This window comes from Microtus ochrogaster, assembly GCF_000317375.1.
Source record: "Microtus ochrogaster isolate Prairie Vole_2 chromosome 14 unlocalized genomic scaffold, MicOch1.0 chr14_random_1, whole genome shotgun sequence".
NCBI lineage: Eukaryota > Metazoa > Chordata > Mammalia > Rodentia > Cricetidae > Microtus > Microtus ochrogaster.
Window position 1 is genome coordinate 29,075,580 of NW_004949096.1, and position 11,702 is coordinate 29,087,281.

Here is an 11,702-nt window from a genome sequence, read left to right on the forward strand (position 1 = left end):
ATGGTGTACTCAAGGTTAGCTTGGGCTATGTAGTGAAATTCAGCTGCAAACAAACAACACACACACACACACACACACACACACGACCAGAAAGACTCGGCATCTTTCCCCAGTCGCACAGCCTGTCAGTTCAGAGATAGAACTTGAACCGACTCAGGAGTTCCCTAGTGTGAGTGTGACCATTTCCTCCTCATGGGACAAAGCTGCTCCAGGCGGGAGGCCATCTGTGATGCCTATCAGCCTGTAATCCTTGCTTCCTTCCTGCCCTCTCCATCCCCCTCCCCTCCCCTCCCCAGCCCATCATCTTCGTTTCAGACAGAGCAAACAGCAACAAGGAGCTGGGTGTGGACCAGGAGGCAGAGGAGGGCAAAGACAAAGCAGGGCCCGATAAGCAAGGGAAAGCCCCACAGGTTTTTGAGCATGCGGCATGGATGGGGAGTTTAGCTGGCAATGGGGTTTTGCTATGCTCTAGGGGCCCGTGGGGGTTACGGCCCCTCCCAGGGAGGATCTATCTCTTCAACATAGAGGGGTTTGGAGTCACCCCCTCAGCAAGTTTCTTTGAACTTCGAGGTACTTCTTGGGTAAATGTCTTCGGGTCGGCTGCCACACCAAACTGGTCCCCGGATGGGAATGGCAGGACAGCCTTCTGGAGAACAGAGAACAGAGCTGAGACGGGCCTGCTGGAGAGTTCAGAGCTGTTGACAAGGGAGGGAAAAGGATGGTAGCAGAAAGTGGGGTGGCGGGGGTGGGGGGGTGTAGGCAGCCATGCAGTCCTACAGAACTCCGGGGGGCCATGTACTCTACCCAGAAGTACCCACATAGTGGGCTGGACTGAGGCTCTTGTAAATACTGGGCCACAGAGACAGAGGCGGCTAGAGGACCTGACTGGAAGAGCCGGGCTCCAAACAGTGGAGAGGGTAGGGAGAGGATGGAGGATGCTATCTGCATGTTGGCATGGAGAAGGCGTCCTTTGGCTAGAGGTGCCGGGCAGGGCTAGAGAAGCAGAGGGCCAGAGCTGCTGAACCGAGGAGGGCGCTGTGGGTCTACTGAGAACATAAGCCTGCGCCAGCTACTTCTGCTTTGTGGGGCTGTTTGGGACTGAGACCCAGGTTCCTATGAACTGGTCTTCTGTGTCCCCACAGGCACGGCCTGGCCACACAGACCAGGAGACTGAGGAGCAGCAACAGTTCCGGAACATCTTCAGGCAGATCGCAGGCGATGTACGTGTTTTCCTCCTAGCCCCAGGCTCCCAACTCAAGAGACCCACTGTTTAGCAGAGGATGTGGGTCACATTCACAGAAACCTGTGCCTTTGTGTTTGGGATTAACACAGCTACTGGATTGTGAGCTGCTTCCATACAGCCGAGGGTGCAGAAACTGGCCTGCCTTGCTCAGAAAAGCCCCAGCTTCCCACGGCAGAAGAACAGGGATCTTACAAGCATGGGCAGCTGGGACTGGTCTACTGGTTGCTCTGTCCTTCACAGTTCTCCTCTCCCGCAGGACATGGAGATCTGTGCAGATGAACTCAAGAACATCCTTAACACAGTGGTGAACAAACGTGAGGGACTCGCGCCAGATGCGGGGGATGGGCAGGGGCCACAGCTGTCTGAAAGCAGCTCCTCACCCTTCTCCATCCCCCCAGACAAGGACCTGAAGACACAAGGGTTCACCCTGGAGTCTTGCCGAAGCATGATAGCTCTCATGGATGTATCCTTCCGGCCACCATCCCCAATCCTCTTCCATCTGTCCATAGAGTCAGGGGAACAATTAGGGGTGTCCATGCCTAGGGAAAGGCTTAAGGGGATCCTGACTCAGGCCATCCTGGTCTGGCAGGGATAGTTAAGGAAGGATACTGGGTTCTGGCTTGTTGTCATCTTCTGTCTTACCACAGGCCTGAAATCCTGTTTGGGATGCTGCCCAAACAAGGATTATTCTTAGGGGACAGGCTCAGTGGGCAGTAGAGAAGGCAGGAACTCTGATTGGTTAAGGACAGAAGGGAAGGATAGAACCTGGGATCAGGAACAAGGTAGAGAGGATGCTGGTTGCTCCGCCTTCCTGCATAGTACCCTAGATTCCACTCCCAGTTCAGGGGATCTTTCTATGTGGCCCTGACATCCATCCTCCAGACAGATGGCTCTGGGAGGCTGAATCTGCAGGAGTTCCATCACCTCTGGAAAAAGATCAAGGCCTGGCAGGTAGGACGGGAGTCTAATGTGGGAGTGGGCAGGGTTAACTTGGGGTTGTGTGTAACCGCTATCTTCGAATTTTCTATTCTCAGAAAATCTTCAAACACTATGACACAGACCATTCCGGCACCATCAATAGTTATGAGATGCGAAACGCGGTCAACGATGCAGGTGCTGGGGGCAGAGGGCATAAGATGCAGACCCGAGACCTGTGAAAGCAGGAGGGGATGGTGACTACTAGGGTCTTGGTACAGAGAGGAGGGGGAGTGTCTCCTTTCCCAGGCCAGTGTGGTCAAGAAGCAGGGAAGAGAGACTGCAAGCCTGCGAACTTCACTCCCTTTCCTCTCCCTGCCCTTCCTAGGCTTCCACCTCAACAGCCAACTCTATGACATCATCACCATGCGCTATGCAGACAAACACATGAACATCGACTTTGACAGTTTCATCTGCTGCTTCGTCAGGCTGGAGGGGATGTTCAGTAAGTGTCCTAGTTAGGGCTTCTACTGCTGTGAAGAGACACCATGACCCACGATGCTGGTTATGTACTGCGTGGATCTGTGCTGAAGGTCAGCAGGGCACAGGGGCTTCTTCAACCACAAATCTGAGCATTCAGGTAATGCTCACTCGTGATCCTGCAGGTAGCAGAGGTAGGAAGATTATGCATTTAAGGCCAGCCTAGGTGCCATGGATAGACCTTGGTTCAATAATACAAGGGCTGGCAAGATGACTCAGCTGCAAGTGTCTGGTGACCAGAGTTCAATAGCTGAAACCCATGAGGTGGAAGGCAAGAACCAATTTCAGAGCTGCCCTCCAACCTCTACATGTGTTCTGTGATGTGCCCAGAAGCACACACAATAATAAACTCTTTAAAAAAAGCAAACACAAACAAAGCCAAAACCATCATAGGAAAGCGCAAACGATTGTGGCAGAGATAGTGACTGGCTTTTGGCCTATGCGTTCTTTCACACAGGAGCTTTCAATGCATTCGACAAGGACGGAGATGGCATCATCAAACTGAATGTTCTCGAGGTAAGCGTAACAAACAGCACACCCTCCGCACCACACAACCAAGGCGGAGTGAACGAGACAGACTGGACCCTGTGTGCGCCTCACTCCCAGACAGGGACTTGAAAGGCAGCCTAGTGGTTCCTGGGGCGTGTGTACCATGAGGCCTTTGTCCCCCAAGTTGCACTTCCAGAAAACACTCTCTTAGAAAAGACCCAGGAAAGGGAGCAGGATGCTCCTTTTAAGACCCTGCCCTTGTCTGCTTCCCGATGTGAGAGATCGTGGGGCTGACGGTTCTCTGCTTGTTTCTGTACTGATGTGGGGTTTTCTCTTTCAGTGGCTGCAGCTTACCATGTATGCCTGAACCAGACAGGCCTCATGCAAGATCAATCAGGACTCCAACCCAACCCAGCTAGAGCCATTGACCACAAAGAATCCGGTAGAAGCCTAGGGGGCTTCTGGTCTTGTTCCTTCTCCACTATGCCCCAAATCTTGGTGTCCAGCCTGATGCTCGGGAGAACTCTGTCACCCGAAGGCTAGTGTCTGCCCGACCTAGGTACAGCCTCACTGCTGATTCTGAACTGCCCACTTAGCTTGCACTGGACTGTCTATAGTACCTGCTAGAGGTACTCACTCACACAGGAGCCCAGTCACCAAGTCTACACCCAGTTCTGCCAGTTTTAGGATGGGTTTACTCTGGGGTAAGCAGGGCTGATATTTTGGGGTATCTGACAATTTGGCTGGGTTGTGAAAAAAGCTATCTAAATAAAGGCACATGTATGGCTGGTTCCAGTTTTCTTATCACTTCTCAGCCACAACATGACTGTCTTCCAGATATACTTTATTTATCACCTCCAAAAAGACCTAGTATGAGGCTAGGGAGATGATTCAGTAGACACAGGGCTACATAAGCACGGAGGACCCCAGTACAGATTCCTAAAGTCAAGTGTGGCAGCACACACCTGTAACTCCAGTACTGAAGAGCAAAGACAGGAATTCTTTTTTTTTTTTTTTTTTTTTTTTTTTTTTTTTTTTTTTTATAAAGTTTCTCTATGTAGGTCTAGTTGTCCTGGCACTTGCTCTGTAGACCAGGCTGGTCTCGAACTCACAGAGATCCACCTGCCTCTGCCTCCCGAGTGCTGGGATTAAAGGCGTGCGCCACAGGAATTCTACAGACCTCCTGTCCAGCCAGTCGAGTCAAACGGACAGTATTTGGTGAGAGCCTGTCTCAAAAAATAAGGTGGAGGTCAGGCAGTGGTGGTCCACGCCTAATCCCAGCACTTGGGAGGTGGAGGCAGGAGGATCTCAGTGGGTTAGAGGCCAGCCTGGTCTACAAAGTAAGTTCCAGGACAGCCAGGACTGTGTCTTGAAAAACCAAAAAAGCCTACTGGAGGAGTGATCACCCACCTGTACTCTCATACCAAAGGGAGACAAAGAAAGGGGATCCTTGGCCTGACTGGCTAGTCTAGCTGAGCTGGCAAGTTCTGGGTTAAAGGGAGAGACACCTGGGCCAGTATCAACCTGACCTCCACAGGCATGCGCACACCTGCACACAGGGAGATGGAGGAAAGCACCCAAAGCCGACCGATCTGACCCTCACACCTGCACACAAGGAGATGGAGGAAAGCACCCAAAGCTGATTTGACCCCCACACCTGCACACACATATAAAACACAAAGAAAACCCTGTATAGGCCGGGCAGTGGTGGCGCACACCTTTAATCCCAGCACTTGGGAGGCAGAGGCAGGCGGAGTTTGGAGCCAGCCTGGTCTACAGAGCAAGTTTCAGGACAGGCTCCAAAGCTACACAGAGAAACCCTGTCTTGAAAAACAAAACAATAAAACCCTGTTTAGCCTATGGATATACCTGATTCTGTTAGGTACTGGAAAGGTACAGTGTATTAGTGGGGAAAAGCAAGCTCTAGTTTCAGGATAATATAATGGAAAATACATATAAAATGAAAGGCTTGAGTCTTACTGAAATCATATCTACTACTTTTTCTTTTAATCTGTTTTATGTGTACCAGTGTTTTGCAACTCTTATATGCCCCGTGCCTGTGAAAGGCAGAAGAGGGCATCGGATTCCCTAGAACTGGAGTTAGAGAACCACAGCCATTGTTCTCTGGAAGAGCAGTCAGTGCTTTTAACCCCCGAGCCACCCCTCCAGCCCCACGACTGCTAGTTCCCAAGCAAAGGACCACTCAAATCTTTTCCAGGATTGCTGATGTAGAGCACACATGTACAGTAGAAGGTGAACGGGGATGATCAAAGTGCCTAAGTATGAAATCATGAAATAAACTACTTCTTTATTTACAGACAAGGTTTCTCTATATAACAGTCCTGGCTGTCCTGGAACTCGCTTTGTAGACCAGGCTGGTCTCAAACTTACCGAGATCTGCCTGTCTCTGCCTCCCAAGTGCTGGGATTAAAGGCGTGCGCCACCACTGCCTGGCAAAGTAAACTAATTTTAAGTCAAATAAATGGGCAGCAGGATGGACCAGTTACCACAGGTTGGTGCAGGAGAGAGGCGATTGTTTGCATCTCGGCTCCTCTGCTCACAGGCCTGTCTGACGTGAGCACCGTGTTTCCTCCTCACTGTCTGTTCTTTATGCCAAAGTGAAAAAGGCTCTTAATTATGAAAACACAAAGTAACAAAATGAACACTTAGTAAAAGTACTTTATTTTCTTCTTGTATTTGCTTTATATCTCACAAAGTTATGAAGTTCACAGCTTTTATACCAAAACGTAAGAAGGCTGTTTAGAAATATCTTTGCAGTCAAATGTCACCTGACATTTCTTCTAATCCATATTTAATGTTGGAATACAATAAGAAACCAAGTTGCTGGGCAGTTCTGGGCATTACTCCGCCCACGGCCTTTCCTTTCTACCCTCTGCCAGCACTGGGCTACTTCTGGGCCTTGTCCTTGGGCTGGAGGTGAAGAGAAGGTTGCTGTGTGGTGAGCAGTAGGTTAGTTAATCTTACACACATCTGCATATGGAAGTGTGGGACCTCACCCCCACCACAGCTTCTTCCTTTCTTACCTACTGGGCCACCTCCCTCAAACCCAAGGCTCTCAATGACAGGACAGGGATGAAACCACTACAAGTACAGAAGTACAGCCTTAATAGTTAATCCTAGAATTCTCCTTGAAGCAACAGGAACAAATTTGCTATGTAAGTATAAGCAAATCGCAGCTATTTAACCAAACCACAAGACCAGTGTTGTTCACGATATACCTCAATTTCCTTCCCAATGAATTATCTTCCATGAGATAATACTGTCATTCTTATAAGTGTGCACCTACACCCAACAACTCGGCCACATGCCCACGCACTAAAATTGTCCCATAGATAAATCTACCAGAAACAAGAGAACAAAACCAAACCTTGGTTAGCAAGAGTCACTTCAATCGCAAAAAGTATTGGCTTGGTTCTGTGTAATTCATGAATTCAAATTCTCAACTACTAACTCTCCTGAATAAAACATTTGCCTCACAAAAGTAACAAGTGTAATGCTGAATAACAACTTCTCAAACCTAAGTAATGTCAGAATGACATGTCTTGTCCTTTTTAAATTTGCATTGTTTACAGTTGAGCAAAATATGTCAATATGTGTTTTGAATCTAAGTGAAAACTTTAAAAAAAAATCAAAGTGTTTGGTATTTTATTAGAACCGTCACTGTAAACACAAAAGGATTTTTTAAGATTTTCTTTGCTTTGAGCTGCTGGACTAGGCATAAAAGATTAAAAACATTAAAAATGACCTGCAAGTACTCCTAAGAAATGTCTTGGGTTTGGCAGGCTATTAGTCACGTCCTTCATCAAATCAGCAGACCCGAGCTGCCCCCTCTAGGGGAACCGGGGGCTGATGTGAATGATAGACTTAGTGAACAACTTAGGCAGGAGTCACACCTCTGTCTCCTGCAGGCAGCCGCTCAACCCGGAGAACAGTTCTCAATCCACTGCTTCAAAGAGACCCTTGTGAAATGAGGACACGGCAGTGCAGGTGCACGCGTGTGAGCGCACACACGAGCGAGCAGACAAACACATGCACACAATGCCACCAAGGGAAACTCTGACCACAGTTCCTACTGATCCTGCCCTTAAGCCCTCAAGCGTTCCCCACTGCTGGTCAACACCTGCCATTCTTCTTCCCTGCTGCGCACCAGCTCCACCACCCTCATCCCTTCCTGCACTCCCCTGGGTAAACAGGAACCTGTGCTTCCTTAGCATGCTGCCCGCCTATGTGGAAACCCGGGAGATGCTGTAGTCCAGAGAATGATGCAGGTTTAGCAATAAACCCACATGAGCTTTGCTAAGTAATCACTTCCCAGACTCACAGAAGTGTGTGTCCTCTGGTCACCCTTACAGGGAGTGGAGGTGAGAGGTGGGGAAGGTTTTTAATCTTACACAGAAATGGCATAATTATGCTTTGTCAGTAAGATCTCAGCAGCAGCCATGGTTCTCTTCATATCTAAGCCATGTGGTCAACAAAGTTTTCCCAAACAATAGTCACTCATGAGTTATCATCAGCCGCTAGATTCATTCTTAACATTTTCTGGATCCAGTAAGAACTACTGGAACCATTCCAAGGGGGAAAAAAAGACATACTTAGTCTTCCATGCAATTTCAGAGGATTCAGACTGGCTTGCAGCCCATCCATCAATCCCTGGTGGAGTTGCCCTGCCCTAGAGCTTATGCTATGGGGAGGTTTGATCAGGCCAGGTACAAAAACAGAATCTGCAATCCTAGTACCAGAAAGCATTGCATTCTGAAGCTAGGAAGTGTGGTATGAGGGTCCTCTCCTTCTGAAGAACCCGAGTTTTGAGAATCCAGAAACAAAAGATTAGAAAGTAACACTTGTTTAGTTTTACACACAAGTCTCGAGACAATCCAAGCCCAAAGCGATCCTGCTAAGGCACGTGACATGGGTGCTCTTGAGTGGCACAGACGTGAGGCAGACACTGCTCCAGAAGTCACATCTCTGAATTTAGACGCTTTCCCCAGCTCACCCATGAGCCCCCTGTGCCATTGCTTTAGGCACAGCAAGGTAGTCAGAGATAGGGGCCGGCCACAGAGCAACCCACAAGGAGTCCAGGCTCTGTGGACTCTGAGAGCCAGATGCTGGAAAGGGAATGAAGGTAGACTTCAGTTCGAGCGGCAGTGACTGCAGCAGTGAAGGGGCGCCACACTGAGCACCCTTGAGTGGTTTAAAACACTAGAAAGGCTGTTTCTCGGGACTCTCCATGTTTTGTTCCTACAGCCAGCTCTGTCCATCTACAGAGCACTCACTAGTGAAACACTGCACATAATTATCAAAAAAGAAAATGATTGCTTCAATTTTAAATACCCAGGTATCTCAAAAGAAGGAGTTAAAACTGATCCTGAACAACCTATCATAAGCCATCATACGAACATAAAGCAGAAATGAAAAATGGAATCAATAAAATATGTGTATGATTAGGGTCAAATTGGGTAGCAATTAAAATCTGATTCTTTAATAAACAACTATAATCTATTAGCATAAATCACTGTCATCTCTCCCAGAAGAACCTGTTTCCTTAAAATCTGCTTAAACATCACCCTTAAACGCTCCAGCACAGACTTGAATTGTATGTAACCTATCTTCCCACAGACTGCCCAGACTTTGCTAGTGGTAGGTCTGGCTGTGAGCCACTTTCTCCTTCCCAGCTTCACTGGAGGACAGAGCGGCCTGTGGGAGGGCCAATGTGAAAACAGTTTACAAATGACTTCCCAACATGGGAGGCAAAAAACTTCATGAATCCATTTTGCTGTCATCTTCAGCATGCCGTTCAATATGTCCTGCAACATCCTAGGAGGAAAAAAGAAAGAGCCATGAGAAACAAGCAGGCAGCCGAGCAGCAGAAAGTTAATGCTGATAACCACAGGAAACTATACATCTCCCCTTAGCACAAGAGCACAAGCCTAAATACTCTGCTTAACCTCTTTATTAAAAACAGACCAATTATTTTTTGAAAATCCTGTTTAATTAACTCTCAAATTCCTGAGCAATAAAAAGGAAAATTCCTAGCCACTCCCTATTTCTTGCAATCCTGAACACCTTAAAAGACAAACAGGGTTTACTGGTCTTTGCTCTAAATCAATGATCTCAATCTGTGGGTCACAACCCCTTTGGGGGTCGAACAATCCTTTCACAGGGGTCATATATCAGATATCCTGTATACCAGATATTTATATTATGATTTTTAACAGCAAAATTATAGTTATGAATAGCAATGAAATAACTTTTATGATTGGGGTCAGCACAACACGAAGAACTACATTAAAGGGTCGCAGCATTAGGAAGGTTGACACCACACTTGTCTAAAATATCTGCTGAGCCCAGGTTGGTCCAATCGCGCAGAAATACCTGCTTGGATCCTTTCCTAGCTGTGAAAAAAGCATCACAGTTCTTCCAGCGACACTTCAACGTCTGAAAGTTCGGATTGGTGTGGTCAGTGAGCAAGTGTTGTTTTAAGTGATCCACAACACCAAATATCAGAGTACAGCCATGCCACTGTAAGAAAGGATGGGAGGGACATGAGCACAGGAAACACACATACACGTGTCCACACACAAACACCTTCGTCCCCTCTTGCTGCATACTCTGGTTGGCCTAAACTAGCTAGGCAGACCAGACTGGCCTTGAAGGCTCAGCATCCTGCTGCCTGTGTGGAGATTAACTGATGTCCCACTATTCCCAGGTAGAGCATGTCCTCTATCTTGTGTCATGAAATTTGCTACATTTATTCTGTGATCCTTTTTTGTTTGTTTATTTGAGACAGTTTCTCTGTTTAGCAGCTCTGGTTGTCCTGGAACTCACTCTGTGGACTTGCAATCCATTTTTTCCCGCAAAGGCAAGCAGCTTTCCCATAGCACTGAAAAGCATAGATTTAACAACTCTCAGAACCATGAGGCTAAATTACAAAATGCTAGAAGCTGTGATTCGTGTCACACACTTGCCATTCCAGCACTTGGGAGGTAGAAGCAGGAGGATCAGGAGTTCAAGACCAGCTCTGTCCACACAAGACCTGTCCCAGAGCAAACAGCTACCTGCTGTGGAAGCCTGGCTTTTAAAACTCATAGCTTCCATCAGCCGAATCACAGTATTTTACTTACCCACTCAAAACAAAAGGTAAACATGGCTCAATCTCACGTACAAGGACTCTGTTCTTGCTTCTAAGCCTTCAACCTTGTAATGAATGGGTTTTTTTGTTTTGTTTTGTTTTTGATTTTCGAGACAGGGTTTCTCCATAGCTTTTGGTTCCTGTCCTGGAACTAGCTCTTGTAGACAAGGCTGGCCTCAAACTCACAGAGATCTGCCTGCCTCTGCCTCCCAAGTGCTGGGATTAAAGGTGTGCGCCACTGCCCAGCTCTTGTAACGAATGTTATGACCGCCAACTGTAGGATGTTTTAGTGAGCATGTATTAATTATGTACAGTGGGCTTTACTATGCCATTCTTACACATGTGTACAATGTATGTGGATCAACCTCTCTTCACCCTGCTGATTTCTCAACCAGCCTCTCTCGTTTCTTCTCCTCAAAACTGACCCAATGAGTTTCATTAAGTTTGCTTACAGAAGCATGATCAGTGGTTATTTATAGAATCATGTGGCTACACCAAAGAAAGTATCTCTTCTAGCAATGAGCCACTGCCCTTAGAGCCTCAGAAGGGCCGACCTTGAGAGCCCCCCTACCATGTTCATTACTAAACGGCAATAAAAATATCAGATGATTTCCCAGTCAGATGATTTCAACTACCTTTGTGTTATAGATCTAGTCCTCTATTTTGATTTCCTTACGTGAGAAGACTAACAAAGATAGTGACATATGCCAGAGCTAAAAAGTAATAAGGCGACAGACAGGCCAAGAATCAAATTTGATAAAATGTCCAACATTCCATTAATTCTGATAAGAAATTCAGGGTCTGGGGGAAAAGAAACCTAGAGCCATTAACTTCTCACTGGTCACTCCCAGAACCAGAAACAACTGAAAACAAGGCCTACAGAGACGGTGCTTAATTTTGTGGGCTAATTATTAGCTTCTATACTTGCCATAAATTGTTGTGAGGTATTATTTGAAATGTGTTACATTTGTTTATGCTGTGGAACATTTGTTTTAATGATGCAAAGATGTGTTGCATTCTTTTAACTCTGTGAAGCTGTGTTACTTTGCCTGTCTAAAACATCTGATTGGTTTAATAAAGAGCTGAAAAGCAAGGCAGAAAAACAGAATAAATAGAAGAGAAATCTGGAAGAAAAGGATCAAGGAGGAAGAAAAGAAGGGGCCAGCCACGCAGCATGAAATAAGAAAGAGAGAAAAGATATAGAGAAATAGATAAAAGTGGGGCTGGAGAGGTGGTTCAGAGGTTAAGAGCACTGGCTGCTCTTCCAGAGATCCTGAGTTCAATTCCCAGCAACCATATGGTGGCTCACAACCATCTGTAATGAGATCTGGTGCCCTCTTCTGGCCTGCAGGCATACATATTATG

The 11,702-nt window shown here is 47.0% G+C and overlaps 2 protein-coding genes across 10 annotated transcripts in view; one reads left to right on the forward strand and one right to left on the reverse strand.

Moving 5' to 3' along the window:
- The window catches only part of Capn3 (calpain 3), a 44,111-nt gene extending 40,156 nt beyond the window's left edge, over window positions 1-3,955 (forward strand). For 2 of the 4 annotated variants that reach the window (XM_005364304.2, XM_005364306.2), the window contains 9 exons: window positions 297-410; window positions 1,143-1,220; window positions 1,500-1,557; window positions 1,642-1,706; window positions 2,126-2,194; window positions 2,278-2,356; window positions 2,547-2,663; window positions 3,156-3,214; window positions 3,528-3,955. In XM_005364304.2, the coding sequence (XP_005364361.1) occupies window positions 297-410; window positions 1,143-1,220; window positions 1,500-1,557; window positions 1,642-1,706; window positions 2,126-2,194; window positions 2,278-2,356; window positions 2,547-2,663; window positions 3,156-3,214; window positions 3,528-3,554 (666 nt within the window). In that variant the 3' untranslated portion in view covers window positions 3,555-3,955. The remainder of the gene's footprint in view (window positions 1-296; window positions 411-1,142; window positions 1,221-1,499; window positions 1,558-1,641; window positions 1,707-2,125; window positions 2,195-2,277; window positions 2,357-2,546; window positions 2,664-3,155; window positions 3,215-3,527) is intronic. The other 2 variants (XM_005364307.2, XM_005364308.2) reach the window with 1 other exon arrangement.
- Window positions 3,956-5,848: 1,893 nt separating this feature from the next.
- Znf106 (zinc finger protein 106) overlaps window positions 5,849-11,702 on the reverse strand; it is a 56,632-nt gene continuing 50,778 nt past the window's right edge. For all 6 annotated transcript variants that reach the window (XM_013352640.2, XM_026787824.1, XM_005364311.3 and 3 more), the window contains 2 exons: window positions 9,581-9,727; window positions 5,849-9,022 (listed from right to left, as the gene is read on the reverse strand). In XM_013352640.2, the coding sequence (XP_013208094.1) occupies window positions 8,966-9,022; window positions 9,581-9,727 (204 nt within the window). In that variant the 3' untranslated portion in view covers window positions 5,849-8,965. The remainder of the gene's footprint in view (window positions 9,023-9,580; window positions 9,728-11,702) is intronic.